The 17,141-nt window shown below is 37.5% G+C and overlaps 1 protein-coding gene across 1 annotated transcript; it reads right to left on the reverse strand.

Annotated features, from left to right (window-relative positions):
- Positions 1–7,379: 7,379 nt before the first annotated feature.
- Positions 7,380–16,820, reverse strand: c1h14orf28 (chromosome 1 C14orf28 homolog). Its single transcript, XM_066673081.1, has 5 exons — positions 16,560–16,820; positions 13,596–14,120; positions 12,383–12,472; positions 8,373–8,507; positions 7,380–8,168 (listed from the first exon to the last, which is right to left on the reverse strand). Exons 1-5 carry the CDS (start codon positions 16,634–16,636, stop codon positions 7,985–7,987), a joined length of 1,011 nt encoding a protein of 336 aa, XP_066529178.1. The 5' UTR covers positions 16,637–16,820; the 3' UTR covers positions 7,380–7,984.
- Positions 16,821–17,141: the final 321 nt, after the last annotated feature.

Consider the following 17,141-nt stretch of genomic DNA (forward strand, 5'->3'; position numbering starts at 1 on the left):
CACCATTAACATCTGAAACAAAGACACAAACCCCAGGGCAGAAATGGGGCACTTTATCAGCCCGGGAGTTTCGTTCTCAAACCCAGCCGACTTTTAAGATAGCTCTTACCGTGCCTTTTTATTGGGTTTATGTTCAGGTATATGTTGGTAAGTTAACAGAAAACACTGCACATAAACAATATGTTTAATTTGAATTTAAATCAGATAAAGATTTGAAAGGTAAAAAATATGATAAAGATGAAAGCGTATTTACATTTGTACAGTAGCAATAATTTGAAATGAAAATTGCACTTATCTACGGAAGGAATTTTCTGCTCCGACGCTACACTGTAAAAAGTGGGACTGGGTAAATTAATATTTAGTTAAAAACTAATAGTAACTTGAACTTAATAAAAAGACTTCATGTAGTTTGAAATAAAATTGAGCTAAATTCAACAAATTTGAACAAAGTATTAATTGCAATTTACACAGTTTTGGCTGAATAAAATTAGATGGGATATGTTGAATAGAATTTATCCATATTTTATGAGTAACACCAAAGATCCAGAAAATGCAATAGATTTTACTCATTGGGAGGTCTTTAATTTTAATCATACACTTCCGCCCAACGCATTCTGAAACTCGTGGACACCAGCATTACTGGGTTCTGAACGTCCTCGGACTTCCAAAAGTGAACAGCTTTTAAATTATTAACAGCAAAAGAAAAATGTTTATCTAAATTTGTGTATTTTGTTTGAGGCGCTCTTAAATGTGGGGACACGCAGTTCTAAGCTCCGCATTTTTAAGGTGGATCGGTGTGTTTGAGGGGAAAAACGATAGTTGTTTGTATGTGGATGAAGTTTAACTTGTCTGTAAGTCTTTAATTCACTGATTGAATTCCCAGAGACACTCATGTGTAACTCGAGATGTTTAGTTTGTAGCACTGTCGCTAATGCAGTTAGCCGTCTCCGGAGTTTGGAGGCATTTCCACCTTAAGAGATCCGAAACCGCAAAACCATGGAGCAGGAATAGAGTAAACCTCATTTCTGTTCGTTGTTTTCAACGTTTGGAGTTCTTTTCTCTGTCTAAAACAACACCAGACGCCTCTGCTATGAGCAGGGAGAGAGAGACCGAGCAGGGAACTGAGGCGGTTTATTTACAAACACCGGTGCTTCATAAAGACCGTAAAGACCGGTTTCGAGCACAGACTGGAGAGTTAGCTGATGGCGAGGAACAACGTTTGATTAAAAAACAAAGTGTTTTTGTGATTACAATCCTGAATTACGGTTTTAAGAAGCTGATGTTGTGCTTTCTGTAGTTTGCATGTTGTTTCATGTGTCTGTTGACGGTATAATGAAGCCACGACAGGACGCTCAGTCTCTGTGAGAGCACACTTTCAAACGGTCATTGCAGCACTAGCTCACTCTCACTCTCACTTCACACACAGAGCTGCGTTTGAACAGAGTTCAGCAAATTAGAGCACACCACGAAATCAGAGGCAATGATTCGTCTGTTTACTAAACATTTAACATTTTACGTATTATGTTAGCATTCCATACTCAATATATCAGAATGCATGTTTTCATAATATTGTGTAGGAACACCTAGCTACATTTGTTTTTATTTTTAATCTCTGTTTTTCTGCTAAGTTTTTTTTTTAATCTATTTCCCAATCTCATTTTCTCTTTTCGCGCCAAATACCCGATGGTTTCTGTTAAAGTAGACCATTCAGATCACTCTGACATTTTTACTGCTGTGTTATTTCTGTGTCAGAAACGGTGTTATATTCGCTGTTTATTTGCACTAATTTGTGTTTCGGACATTTTGTAGTTTTTAAAAACAGGCTGTAGCCGATAAGACTCGTAGTTTACTTTTTTTCTGTGAATCTGAATCGTAAAACTAAATTCGAGCGTGGGCACTATCGTGAGGGCACTACTATAAACAATATAATTAGTACTTATTAAAAGCAAGAAAAATTCCAATTCCAATCGTTTCTATACAATTTTATGACCTGTGTTTGCTCACTGTCTACAGTCTGGTTTAAATGATTTGACTGTACAGCAAGGTTATGTCTGTTTATATTTTATGTACATAATGTATTTGAAATACAAGAGATCATATTTTGTTAACAATTATACCCAGTCAATCTAATTAGGACTCAGGATGCACCTGCAGATAGATGAATAGAAAAGACCAACACTAAAACATTACACTTGCTTATGAAGTTAAAGCTAATGTTCATCTATTTGCAGGTGAATGCTGAATCCTAATTAAACTGATCTGGTGTAAGATGAGTGCAGTCTCAAAACATTGTTGAGATTTAAGTGCACCAACAAGTTTTGCCTGTGATCCTTGATGTAGTTGTATCAATTTTAAATTTTTGTATGAATAAATGTTTCAAGAATTGAATAAATGTTTACCTGGTATTATTTTCATGCATATTGACCTGTTGACTTAAACATGGCACAAAAAGGACAAATTAAGTAGATTTAACATAAAACAATTATGGCAACAAAGTGACACGTGATATTATTGAATAGATGTAAAGTTACTATAGTCAGTAAATAGAAACAAGCTTTCTCCAGAATCTTAGTACAGGCTACTCAATTTTTGCCAGATATTTAGTAAATGTAAATCAATACTTGCAAGATATTTAGTAAATATTAATTAAGTTTTCTCAGATAAATAGTCCTTTCCTTGTGAAATTAAGTTGTATTTACTCAATATTTTTGAGCTATATTAATTCATATTTAGGCATGTTATTACTAAATCCAACACATTTTAACTGTGCAACTTAAATTTAGTTAATTTATTCAATGAATGTTACTTAAAAGTTGGAAAATTAGAATCTACTCATTAATATTTCGTGTCACTTTGTTGCCATAATTTTTTTAAGTAACTAATGGGTCACATTTTTTACAGTGTACAAAAACATTCCATTAATGAGTTATTTTATGAGGATATTTTATGTATTACACTTCTAAATTCTGTTTACTATTTTAAGCTTGAAACTGGATGTGATTAATGGTGTATATAGTGCTCTACAAAATAAACTAAGCTAAATTGACTTTGCAAACATTGCGCAATAACCTAACACTGACAATACGGTATTATTTCCATTTCTCTTTTTACCGGATGCAACTGAGGCCTGTCCTCAACGGTTCTGTTAGTTCCGCTCATTTGGTAGCATTTTCTTCATCTAACGACTTTTTTCCCCCTCCCCTCCTGGTCTTTTCAGTTCTACCTGGCCTCTAACAGCCCTCCACCACCACTACCGACTGACGCTTCGCGTTATGCTGTTGCTATTAGTGATGTGTCGGTCGCGAACGAACCGGTTCAAAGAGCCGGCTCTTGGAAGTGAACGATGAGAGCCGGTTCCCGTCTAAGACCGAGCCATGTTTTTCTAAGGCGTATCATTCAACCAATCAGAGAACAACAAGCTAAGGCATCAACCAGTAGATGCAATGCTGGAAGTACGGTCTTATCTTGGGGAGCCTCTTATTCCAAGAACAGAAGACCCACTGAGCTGGTGGCATTCAAAGGCCTCAGTTTACCCACGGCTAGTCAAGGTGTTGGCAGGGCGACTGTGTATTGTAGCGACATCAGTACCCTCTGAAAGAAACTTTTCAAAAACAGGGCAGATAATAACAGAGAGAAGAAACCGGATCAACCCCTCCGAGCTGAGACACTTGGTTTTCCTGAATGGCAATCTGCCTTCCAAAAAATAGTTGGAGAAAATGTTAAATCAGTTAAATGTTTGTTGACAGTTGTGGTTGTTTTAATCACTACCGTTGAATGCTGCTGTTTTGCACTTTGCAGAATATTCGTTTATTTTATTACCCAGAAATTGATGATTATTTAATTTAATAAGCTATTTTTTAATACCTACCTTTTGGGCTCCATTGACTATATTTCAGAGTTTACAAGTGATTTTTTACTAAGGTGTTTAAATAAAAATTCAGTTATTTATACAATTGAATGTGTGAGTGCAATCAGTGAGTTATTACAAGACAACCATAAAAACAATTGCCCATTGCAACACTTTTTATTATTTTTAATATTGAACAATAATACTTTGTCCATACAGTCATGTAAAATGTAGGTAATATTGTTCTGTACCAGTGGAAATAAGTGGTAAAACAAAGAGCCATTTAGGAGCCGAAAGAGCCGGTTCTTTATGAAGAGCCGAGCCAAAAGAGCCGGCTCCCCAAAAAGAGCCAAAATTCCAATCACTAGTTGCTATGTTTATTTCCACCGCTCGAGAAAAGACGACGTGTGGGCCCAACCAATTTAAACATTTGGGAGGGGAGAATTCCCCTGCTGCGCTATCAGATGAATGGAGAATAAATGCAAGAAGATTAGATAAGTTTCAAAAACTTTCTTCCCATCCAACCAGCCCGTTCCGGTGTTGTGCCGAATTCAGCACCCCCGCCGCGAGATGCATCCCCGGTATATTTAGTCCTAAGGGAGGTTAATCGGCGTTTTATGACAAAACGGGCAAAATATGCTGTTAAATATAATGTTCATTTCCGTCAAAATAAAAATAAATCGCCATTCCCCAGTAGAAACACACTAGATATTGAGATGTAAAAAAGAAAAGGTCGCTTGTAAATAATAAAATGATATAATCTACAGGCACCGCTGCTTTTTCTGAAGTCAGCTTCGACTTATTCTAAAACAAACGTGTACGTTCATTTTCTGACCACAATGAAACTCCTACATATCCTGTCGCAATTTTTATGGAATATTTAAACACTGGAACTAAATAGGAATATAGGACAAAAGCAGCGAATTGTAAATAAAATTACCACTTCATTACTGAACTTGCTAAATGTTATATCCATGAAAATGTACACATGCTGCCACTGCCTGAACATAACTGCAATATTAATAGTTGAATTAGAAAGAAATGTACCCAATTTTAATTCTGGCTACATTTCTGTTTTTGCCATGAAACTTATACAGTTACCGGCCCATCGGGTATCCTCCCAAATCTCCCGATTAGACACTCCGGCTCTGACAAACCCACATGAAACGACATTGGTTTCAGCCGAACTGAGCTTTAGGTTAGTTCTCCTGTCTACAGTTATGGCGCTGTAGCCAGGCTTCAAAAGCATGTTTCAACAATGTTCGAATTTTGGTCACAGTCAGTAAGCGAAAATGCCTCTCCTATGGCCCAAAAGAATAAAAAAAAAATAAAAAAATTATATATATATATATAGTGTGTGTGTGTGTGCTTTTAGGTCCTTTACACCTTTATTTGCTACACAAAATATGGGAATGTCTTTTTTAATTCATCCGAGAACTTACATTTACATTTCGGCATAGCTGTTCCAGATGAGGGTAGGTACATGAGCTTTGCCTGACGAAAACAAGGACTACTGACGTGCAGACTGACCAATTAAATGTTTACAGAGAAGGTTATCAACCAATAACGGTAGCTCTACAGTCAGACCGTCCAATCAGAAGATTTTAGGCTACTTCACCACGCCCTCTTCTCACTCAAGCGAACCAATCGGAGTAGGGGAGGGCGGGACTAGTTTGTGAATGAAACGCTTCTCGAAGTTCTATGTAAACTCTAGAAAAAAACTAAATCCCGGACGTTTGTGAAATTCCGCCCGGACATTTTTTTAAGTCTAAAAAAGAGGACATGTCCTGGTAAAAGAGGACATCTGGTCACCCTAAAATATCACCATGTGATACAGAGAAAATCAGAAGAGTTAATGTCACCAAAGTAATTCTATCCGTTTGACCTATATCTGGCCTTTGATATTTCCTGCAGTGTTTTGTTAAATATTCATTTTGTACTGGTCCAGGGCAAAGGAGATAGGCTTCAGTTAAACCATATATGTCTACTGTGGCAAACATAGGGAACGTCAGGATTGGTGTTATCCTTCATGTCCTAATCAGAGAGGTGAGAGAAAAGTATGTCTGGTTATTTTTTTGTTTTATTTATTTTTTATTTTTTTAATAGGTGATTGCTATTGGGTTGCAATGATATTGCTATAGCATCCAAGTTGGTTGCAAAGTTGACTTGCTTAGACACAGGCTCCTGAAATAAATACAGCAGGATTTTTCATTCCACCAAATGTTACAACAGAATGTGTTTCCAAATTCTGCCAGACTTTTGACTCTGTCCACTTTTTCAGCTGAAAGGCTTCCTTTATGTAGTGAACTAGTTAAATCAAACATTTTGGACTGTTATTTTCTTCACTGTTTCATGCCCATGACAGAAGATGTACCTTTTATTTAATTGGTGTAACTGCATTATGTGACATCATAGTTTACCTGCCAGCTATTGCAGGTATTTTCAGTGATGTCCTAATCAAGAAATGAGAACAACTGACTTGAAGCTGAAGCTGTCAAGCCGAGCCTCAGATCATGTAACAACTCTAGCAAACATTTTAGTGTGTCAAGTTTGGAGAGTAAACAAATGTATTCATTTCATACACTTGTGAATGCTGTTCTATAAGTTATAGCTTTCATCTTGTGTGTTGTAGTATCATACTTCCATGTTTCCGGTATGATGCCCTCCTGTTGGGTGTAATGAAAGGTGTCACCCTAAACAAAATGCAGGCATCTGAAATAAGCACCACACTATTTCGTCAATTCCACCTTAAATGGTGCAACATAATAAAGCTGCCTGAATTTAACAGACGTGCCTCTTCATCTTCAACTGTTCAACAGAACACATGCACCTGAAACAAAAGCTTCAACAATCCTTTCATTTCAGTTTAAATGGCCCAAGGTTGTGACATTTGTACCACAGTCACAGGAGTCCATGTTTCAGCTTGGTTTGATGAACACTGAATGTTGTGTTTTCTATGCTAATGAGGACTATCCCAATGGTTAGCAGCAAAAGCCAATATCTCTCCTGCTATATGAGATGCGTCATTGACCACGCTATGGGGGACTTGCATATATGAGAAATTTTCACTTCTGTGGCAAATGTTTTTTTTTTGGAACAGCATGCTGCCATCAAAGTCAGATTTTTCTGAGATGTGCTTGACTGGTCAGCCTGCAGTCCAGATCTGTCTCCTATGGCACATCATTTATAGCAGATTCAGCCAAACAGACTGCTGAGCAGCTGAAATCCTGTACCAAGCCAAAATGGGAAATGAGCAGTTTTACACATTCTTGTGGGCAAATCAAGCTTCTAATCAGATCACACCTGTAATCATTTACACATGTATATGAGACACAACTTCATACTGAATTTTGCAGCAATCCTGGATTATTATCCTTAGCATTATTTTCTTGGTCAGCGTATGTGTGTCTTTCCCCAACTAGGACAAGTCATCCCACTAGCTTTCAGAATAACGTACATTTTCTAACATGTTCTACCACCTTAAATTTCATCACAAAAATCTCTCACAACTATTGCTAAGTGCACCATTTTATTAAAGTCCTTTATTAAAGTGTAATTTGCAAGAATTTTAGTGCTTTTACGGAAATGACCAATAAGCAAAATTAGCCCTATGCCACCCTAGATTTATTCTATAAACCAGACTAAAGTATTGTACACAGAACATATATAAACCCTTAAATGTTATGCAAATTTCTGAGTGTTTTATTTAAAATATTGTTTCTGTGTTTGAATATCAATCCAGAATGTTTACAGTCTCTTCTCAAATTCCTGAATTCCAAGCACACCATAAAAGTTGTTTAATTCAGCTTTGCAGATTTACAGAGGCAGTGATCATGCGAATTACACAACAGTAATTACAAAAGTAAAAAATCTATTTTATCAGAGTAAAAAATTAAGTTACAATAGTAGTGCCATCCATACTAGAAAAATAGCAATTAATAAAGGTATTTGCAATCATTTAATACAAAACAATGTAAACATATTCATTATCTACAGTAAATTTACAATTATTATCAAATGAGGAAATAAAGGGTTTCCTGGAGAGTTGGTGTTGTTTTGATATCAGGACGGATGGCATTAGTTATACTCACCCACCAACCAAGCATTATTCTCTAAACCCATTGGTCACAAAATGTCTCATTTATCTGGTGCACGAACATACACTAAAGATGAGAGAAGCAGTAACTCAGGTGGTTTGTTCAGTAAAATCAGATTGTCATTCCGAAGCCCATCGTAATGCATCCAGTAACCATCGATTCTAAAGGCTGCAGAGTAGTGATGCTCCTCCCTGTTGAAGAGTGTGGCACCTTCTAGTGAGTACCTATCAAAACAAGGTTAGGTTTAGGTACAACATTATGAAATTATATCAGAGGACAATAGCGTTTCATAGACACAATGTTGAAAGGTGAAATAAGGTATTTTCCAACTGCTTAAATAGCATTAGACAATGAGGATCAGTCACGTTATTTTTGTTAAGACGTATACAATAAATAAGGAGGGATAGTGAAGTTCCAAAGAAATGTACCTGTGATCTGACAAAGCCAGATGGTAAGGAACATATGAAAGATCTTCCGATTTCCACATCTGCATATTAAGTATGATAAAAGGTGGAGGGCTGTGACAAAATTCACGCTGAGAGAACTCTCTGAGCCCATTACATCTAGAAAAAAATATTTTACAAAATGACATTTATTAGGAATTAGAAAGTATTAGAAATTATACACTCATTAAACAATGGTACATGTAATTTGTTAAATATTAGTTCCTTCTATGGTTTGGAAGGAATTTTAAGTGCATAACCCTAGTTTAATTTATTAAGCTCTCTTTACATGATAGGTATGATACACATTTAGCTAGACATTGTTCAATGTGTGAATTATAAATTATTCAAAGCAACATAAAAAGTAACATGATTACCTTCTTCTATATTAATTATATATTACATATTTAAAGTTAAATATTAATATTTAATATTAATTAAAATTAAACTTTTATATTAAAGTTTTATGCTTTTATTTAAAATACAGTTCTTGGATTTGTTTATATTTTTCCTGGCTCTAACCTGTTCTGCTTGTGTGGTGTGTTTTTAGCCAACAGCTAGCATGGATTACTTATATAACGGTGGAAACTTGACTGTACAGAATCACTTGGATGTCTTCCCAAATCTGCATTTCACCAGTTTTGCTCTCCTCTAGATGAAGTATGGTCCTAAATGGGTAAAGCTTACACCAGCTTTAGCCTACCCAGAGCCATGTAGAGAAGAGATCCAAAGTGCTTCGTGGTCACCCGACTCATGTAAGCTTCGAATAGTTCCAGGAAGATCTTTGCGGGCGATTTGAATGCACAGAGTCAGAGGTAGTCTGTATGAACTATACCCTATTCTGATCATTTGAGGGAGGGGAAGAGATGTTTATAAAGTTCAGTTAAGATTTGATTTCTTATACCTCATGGTGGTTTCAATAATCCTACATGGACCTAATCTCTAAAGACTAAACATTAAATGTAAAACCTTTTATAACAGACTGGACAGAAGGAGGAGCCAAACTTGTTTGGCATGTGTAGAAATCTGCTACTAAACATTGTACATTAAAATCACATTCAGCCAGACAGAATTTTAAAATAAATCTAGAAAATCACATTGTATGATTTTTAAATAATTAATTAGAATTTTATTGCATGAAATAAGTATTTGATCATCTACCAACCAGCAAGAATTCTGGCTCTCACAGACCTGTTAGCTTTTCTTTAAGAAGCCCTCATATTCTGCACTAATTACCTGTATTAATTGCACCTGTTTGAACTCATTACCTGTATAAAAGACACTTGTCAACACATTCAATCAATCACACTCCAACTTCTCCACCATGCCCAAGATCAAAGAGCTGACTAAGGACACCAGGGACAAAACTGTAAACCTGCACATGGCTGGGATTGGCTCCAGGACAATAGGCAAGCAGCTTGGTGAGAAGGCAACAACTGTTGGTGCAATTATTAGAAAATGAAAGAATGACTGTCAGTCTTCCTGTCTGGGGCTCCATGCAAGATCTCACCTTGTGGGGTAAGGATGATTCTGAGAAAGGTCAGAAATCAGCCCAAAACTACATGGGAGGACCTGGTCAATGACCCGAAGAGAGCTGGGACCACAGTCTCAAAGATGAGACTATATGCCACACACTATATGCATGAGTAACATGCTATGTCGTCATGGATTAAAATCCTGCAGGGTACTTGATGTCCCCCTGCTCACGCCAACAAAGGTCCAGGCTTGTATGAAGTTTGCAAATGACCAACTGGATGATCCAGAGAAGGTCATATGAGAAGGTCAGATGAGACCACAATAGAGCTTTTTGGTATCAACTCCACTCGCCATGTTTGGAGGAAGAAGGATGAGTACATCCCCAAGAACACTGTCCCAACTGTGAAAAATGGGTGTGGAAACATCATACTTTTCTGCAAAGGGAACAGGGCGACAGCACCATAGTGAAGGGAGGATGGATGGGGTCATGTTTCGCGAGATTTTGGCCAACAACCTCCTTTCTTCAGTAACAGCACTGAAGATGGATCGTGGCTGGGTCTCCAGCATGATAATGACGTGAAACACACAGCCAGGGCAAATAAGGAGTGGCTCCATAAAAAGCATTTCAAGGTCCTGGAGTGACCTAGCCAATCTCCAAACCTGAACACAATAAAAAAAAAAAAATCTTTGGAGGGAGCTGAAACTCAATGTGACAGCCCCAAAACCTGAAAGATCTGGAGAAGATCTGTAAGCAGGAGTGAACCAAAATCCCTGCTGCAGTGTGTGCAAACTTGGTCAAGAACTACAAATGGCAAACCCAGGGTGCTGAGACTCGAGATGCAGTATGAAGGTGCTCTTTCTTTACTGTTTAAGTGTCAGACACACATTTTGCCATATTCTACATAATCACAAAAATTATTCTGTTCCTTACTGTTTAGCTTAGCTTGAATTGAAAAAAAAAAATAAACCGTCATTTCACCTTCTCTACAATCACTTGCCCGGTTACACTTAACTCCTGATATAGTTGTAGCCGTCTGGATTTCAGGATCGGCCCCAAGTTTGGCTTGATCGGCTGATGTTTGACGTGCAGTGTGAGAAGATTAGTGACCTCCAATAAACTGCCCAAACGAGCTCCGACTGACCAATCGGGTGATCGGTGGTTTGTGACATGTCTGAAACGTTGGTCGTTTGTCTCACAGCGTGAGTAGTCTTGCAAGCAAGATTTCTCAGTGTCACAATCTGTTTCCCAAAACTCTTTGCAGATCTATTTGTCAGCGGGTGTCAACAAACAATGGCGCATAGGCAACATGTTGTGTGGACTGAGTACTTACAGCAACATTCTTGCTTGTATGGTCGTTATCCACCTCCAACTATGACAGACTAGCATGATAAAAATTATGGCAAGATATAGCAGGTGTTCTTAAGTTGCCTGGTAAGTTTTGCAGTTTTTAGTTGGGCTTTGCCGATGCTAACAACACTGCGCTCAGTTTCTATAAGCATCCCTCTGTTTCTCACTCTGTGTGTGTGTGTATGCTTGAGTATGATACACAGCACGCCATGCTGAAAAGAATGTATGCAGACAGAACTGTTCCCAAGCTGCAACATGCAATGTAAGCACCCACGTCGCATTAGATTAGTCTGAGAGACTGCATTAGTACAGTTTGAGCATGTAAATAGCACATTATCCATACATGACAAACTATTCAAATGTGCATCCCCAATTTCCTGCAGGTGGATCAAACCCACTTCAGAAATGTTTAGTCTAAGGCTGCCCCCAAAGGAAACATTTTATTATTATGTACAGGGACTAAAAAAGGGCAACATAAATCTGACAACAGAGCTCCTTATTAATATCATTTTTTTAATAAGATACATAATATTCATTTGTCTTAGTGATTAGCACGTTTGCCTCTCAGCACTGGGAACTTGGGTTCAAGTCCCATCTGGGTGGAGTTTCCATGTTCTCCCCGTGTCTGCATGGGTTTCCTCCGGGGTCCTCCAACAATCCAAAAACATGGAGATGGAGGTTAAGTGAACTGGCTTCTCTAATAACTGTCCTGATCCTGTCCAGATATGGATTTGTGCTCTATCCTGGGCAAAACCCTAGTGCCTGATGCAGTCCTCCAGGTGGACGGCCGTTCCTGGTCGAGAGTACGGTGTGTGCATTTGGCTGCTGCTTCTCGCCAGTGTGTGTGTGGATAGAGTGTTGACTGTTGATTTTAAAAGCGTCCTTGGGTTTCTAGAAAGGCGCTATATAAGTGTAATATTAAAATCACTGAAGAATCTGACAACACTTTGTCTTTGCTGTACTCAATGAATGCAAACTTAGTATCCTAGTATAGCAATCAAAAATTTTAGGATGAATGAGGAAATTAAAAACCATCATTCAGTACACACATAAAGATGGCATTATTTCCATTGTACCATTGTTCCATTTTTTTTTGTTAAGAATGTACCAGAATGGGCATATCTCAATATTCGTATGTCACAGCAAATTAGAAGAATAACTAGAACCTCACCCAAATTCTTTGCAGAGCACCACCTTTGGGCAGAAGAACTCATCCACTGCAGACTGAATTTGATCTCTATCAGGAAGTTCATGTGGAGGTCTGTAAAGGAAGCATATAACATCATTTTATAATATTACAAATGCCATTAAGCCTCATTTTCAAAGCTTGTGAAGTGTAGCCAGTGCAGTTTCAATCACTTCAACCCTGTCTACAACCCACAATGAGGACTGGTAACAGAAATGAAAGCAAGACACAGGGAGTGGGAGGTTTAAAGAAAAAGCAAATCAGACTATTAGGAGACCACCTTAACATCATTTATGCTTTGTGCCCTTTATTTATTTAGAGAGCACTCACCATATATACCATATCGCTAAATGTATTCGCTCAAGAGTCCAGTGGCTGTGTGTTGACACCACTGCATCCAACACTTTGCACTTGGACGCAGCTGCTCGGCTGTGAAAAACCATTACTTGAAGCTTTTTACAATTTAATATATAATTTACTATTCTAATATTTAGCAGTGAGGAAATTTTACATTTGCACAGGTGGCATCTTATCACTATACCACGTTGGATTTCACTGAGCTCCTGAGAGCAACCCATACTTTCACATGTTTGTCTCTTTTCTGCTAATATTGACATTTTAATCATTCAAGTTGTATCTGCATTTGATTTCCAAGGGCTCCAAACGACAAATGACATGTAATATTCATGTCAGCACTTGCCCAAGACTGACTGAGACTGCTCTGGATTCCCTAAAACCTTTCAATATATTACTTACAATACATGGTAAAAGACTTACATTCAATGCAATCTGTGGTTTAAAAATGCTATTTTGACAATCTCTGCATGTAGTTTGGTACAAAATGGTTGGCCACAACATATTTTTGTATGCAGAGCTGGAGCTTACGGATGCTTGTTTATATCAACCAGCATACAGTGGGATGTTTCCAGGCCATAAACAGGCTATTAACCTTTCACACTTATTTTGCCCCTGTTCCAACATGTTGCAAGTGTGTTGAATTAAATGTGTTTACAAAATACAATCAAGTATAAATCAATATTTTGATTATTTTGTTAATATCTGAGGTGCTTTGTGTTGAATCTGGAGAATCTACTTGATATATTTGATATCTGATGATCTACTTGATATCTGTGTTGAGTTATTTATCTATCCATCTGTAGGTAAATAACATTCATCAGTGTCCACAATTATTACTTACTTGATATTTATTGTCTTCTGAAGAAGCTCCTGGAAACGGGATGGACAACACCAATTGCTGCAAAGACTCTCTTGAATAGTAGACATCAGGCTTTCCAGATTTTTGGTAAAATTCTCATGCTCATTGCCAAAAAGGTCTATCTCCAGTGCGGTCTGATTGATCACGGAGCGATACTGACATTTGGACATCCTGTCCCAGATCCACAACATCTTGACTGTGGTGTAATCATAGGAGTCCATCAGGTACAAAAAGTGCTCGACAAAATCCCTACCCAAAAATAAGCTCACCTCCCGGCAGAAGGTGTGATTTTCCCGAAGTATGACATACAAGAGCATGAGGAAGCCATCAATAGTGCAGGTGTTTTTCAGACTGATTTTAACATACAGGGGGATGCAGGAGATGGCCTTCTGACCAGCTCTGATTGTGTACACACCACCCCAAGGTAGCACAGGCCTCCAAAAGGAACAAAACTCATCGTCGTTGCTCTTGATTAAAGCACGAATCTCCTCAAACAATGTTTTGCTCCTGTTGGGGTAACAGATTAAATGCATATTAGAATAGTAATAAACAACCTGCACTAGTCTCATCAGAATATAAATTGTCTCTTATTTATATATATAAAGCCACACTTAAAGCAAAGTAAAACTTATCGAATAGAATAAATTTTATTATCCACAATGTGGAAATTCATCTTCAATCACTCATAGTATAACAACACAAACAACATATAACATCCACACATTGCCATGAGCTCTTGGGGTCATGTAACAGTGCCGCGCCCTGGAAGAGATGTCTACATTCAAGATTTACAATTCATATTTAGATACTTTTTATCTTATTTTGTCATTGTAAAGTATTGTTTCAGGTTTTCCTTTACATGGAACATAATATCTGGCCTTTTTGCTTCACAACTCTATTTTATTAAACAGGTGGAACAAAGCCATAATGCAGAATATGGCTGCCTTACTCTGTACTGAAGTGTTTACAATACAAAAAGTTTTTTTATGTATCTCAAGACTGTCCACAACCTGTAATTAAAGTTTCATATATATTTTTACAAATTGAAACCACAGGAAGGGCATCTAAAATACTGCACAAACTAAAGAAGGTATGGCATTTATTGTCAACACACATTGTTCTCTCACAGTGGGTTTTGTGTCACTTGTTGTGGCTTAACATCCTGTGTTTGGTTCATATTTTGCTCTTAAGTGAAACTACCCACACCAGATTTTGTTAGAAAATTGACTCCTCAGGTGGTCTGTGTTCACTTGTTTGATGCCCACCTGAGTTCAAAAAGAAGCATTACTTTACACTTAATCTAACAAAATACACAAAGTAAAGTGCTTTGTATGAAACATGACAGTTCCTTAGGTTCAGAGCCTGAAGCGTCATCCTTTTCCATATGTGGGTCAGTTTAGGAGCATGATCTGTTCAGACTGGGCTTCCAAAACAAGAGTTCTGTGTCATACAAAGCAACTGATTATAACATTTTGTTGGAAGTAATATGGACCATTATTAAATATATGACTTATACCTTTTCATTTAAAGGAAGGAATGTTTAGAATAACTTCAATTTGCCATTAAACAAAGTTGTAATTTGCCATATTGACACTACACATTTTGCTGTGGATCTATATCATAATATGAAGTATTCAATTTTTTTCCAATTAAAACGTCCTTATAAATATTTATCAGAAATTTAGATCTGGCCCATTTAAATTTACTGATAAGGCCAATAAGTGGGTGTTTTATAATACTATAGACAATTGTTCAACATCTGTTTAGACTGCTTCAATAAATGTTCTGCAGACTGAATATCCATTTTGGTTTAGAGCACTGAAGTTTATGAAAATATATTTCTAAGTAGCTCTCTCTCATTTGAGCAGATTATAAAGATGCTCTGTACAGATGACTAAATGATAAAAGAAGTTTGTAAGTGCCGGACCAATACTGTGTTTGGCCTCCTTTACAATGTTTTGACCGTAATCTCCTGTTTCCTAATAAAAGATAATGTTGTATAATATTCAACAGTAGTCATTAATAATATAGATTATTACAAAACAATTAATTGCCTATCCCAGTAAACAATTAGCCGTTGATTCAACGTTGAAATAACGTAATGACTGCCGTCTAATCAACGTTCTTTTAAGGTTGAAAATGAAAGTTGAAACGCGTTTTGGACGTCCACTGACGTTATCGATTGGTCACCACTTAACTAACTTATTAAGATGGATTTTGGACGTCCATTGACGTTTAAAATATGTCTTTGACGGACAGACTACTTTTAGACCTATTTTGAACGTCCAGGGACGTTCCTTGTTCACTGGGATGTTCTGTATGCTGTATATCAATGACCAATATAAAGACAGTATTTTTTATTAGATATCTTCTTTTTACATTTTATTTATTTGGCATATGAAACACATTTACCGCCGTAGTTATGTATTTACAGAACAGTATATAAAAATGTCTGCAACTTATTTGTGTGTGAAACATTCAAAAGAGTGGGAGTTCACAAACTCTTGGCCAGTTCCACCCTGCCGTAAAAAAACTGAAAAATAACTCAAGCCCCATACGTCACAAACACTGAACACTTTGGGGGCTGTGTTAAATAGACTTTAGCTTTTACGCAACGTACATATATTACTTTTTTCGAATGAAACAACCATTGCACATAAAGCAAGTCAACAGAGCTGTCAATCATGTTTACGCCAACACGAACGTCCCCAGACACGGATCATCACTGAGCGCAGGTTTATCTTAAACGCGTGAGCAAACAATAACAGATACTCTGGTATTTAGACGCAAATGGAAAAGTAACCGTGGATATGTTCGAGTGGACACCAGAGCGGCGTGTAAACGAAAGTTTCCTCAAAACGAAATAACTTTGCTATAAAAGAGCGGAGCTAACGTTAACTGTAAACTTCACCGCTGAAAATACACTACGAAGTGTACAACACTCACCTCTCAATTTGCAGACGGTGCCCGGGACTTAACATGAAGTCATCTGTGTCGTTTAAATTATGAACATCCCTGTCCATAGTTTTCTAGCGTTCATTGCTTTAAAACGGCCATCCACCAAACTATGTTCTCAACACGGAGCAGAAAACATGGATTCTGTTTTCACAACATCTTACGTGCGATCACACGCAGCGATGACGCGCTCGTTTAGTGGGCGCGGTTATGGCGAAAAATCTACAGCGTTTTCATCTAAAAAGGCCATTTTACTGTACGAACTTGTAAATGAATTCAAAATACAATCAGACATTGCATCTACACACACACAATACATCAATATCTGGAGACGGAGAGCAATTACCACTGCAGCCACAAATGTTATCCGTCTGGACATTTAATGTGTACACTCGCGTTCTACAAAGTGTGCTGCTGCACCCTGGTGAACCGGTGAAGTATTGCAAGAAAAATAGCAATTGTGTGTGTGTGTGTGTGTGTGTGTGTGTGGATATCATCATCATCATCATCATCATCATCACCACCTTTGCCGCTTAATCTTTTTCAGGGTCGCAGTGTATAGATTTCATATAG

Source organism: Hoplias malabaricus, chromosome 1 (assembly GCF_029633855.1).
Source record: "Hoplias malabaricus isolate fHopMal1 chromosome 1, fHopMal1.hap1, whole genome shotgun sequence".
Lineage (NCBI taxonomy): Eukaryota > Metazoa > Chordata > Actinopteri > Characiformes > Erythrinidae > Hoplias > Hoplias malabaricus.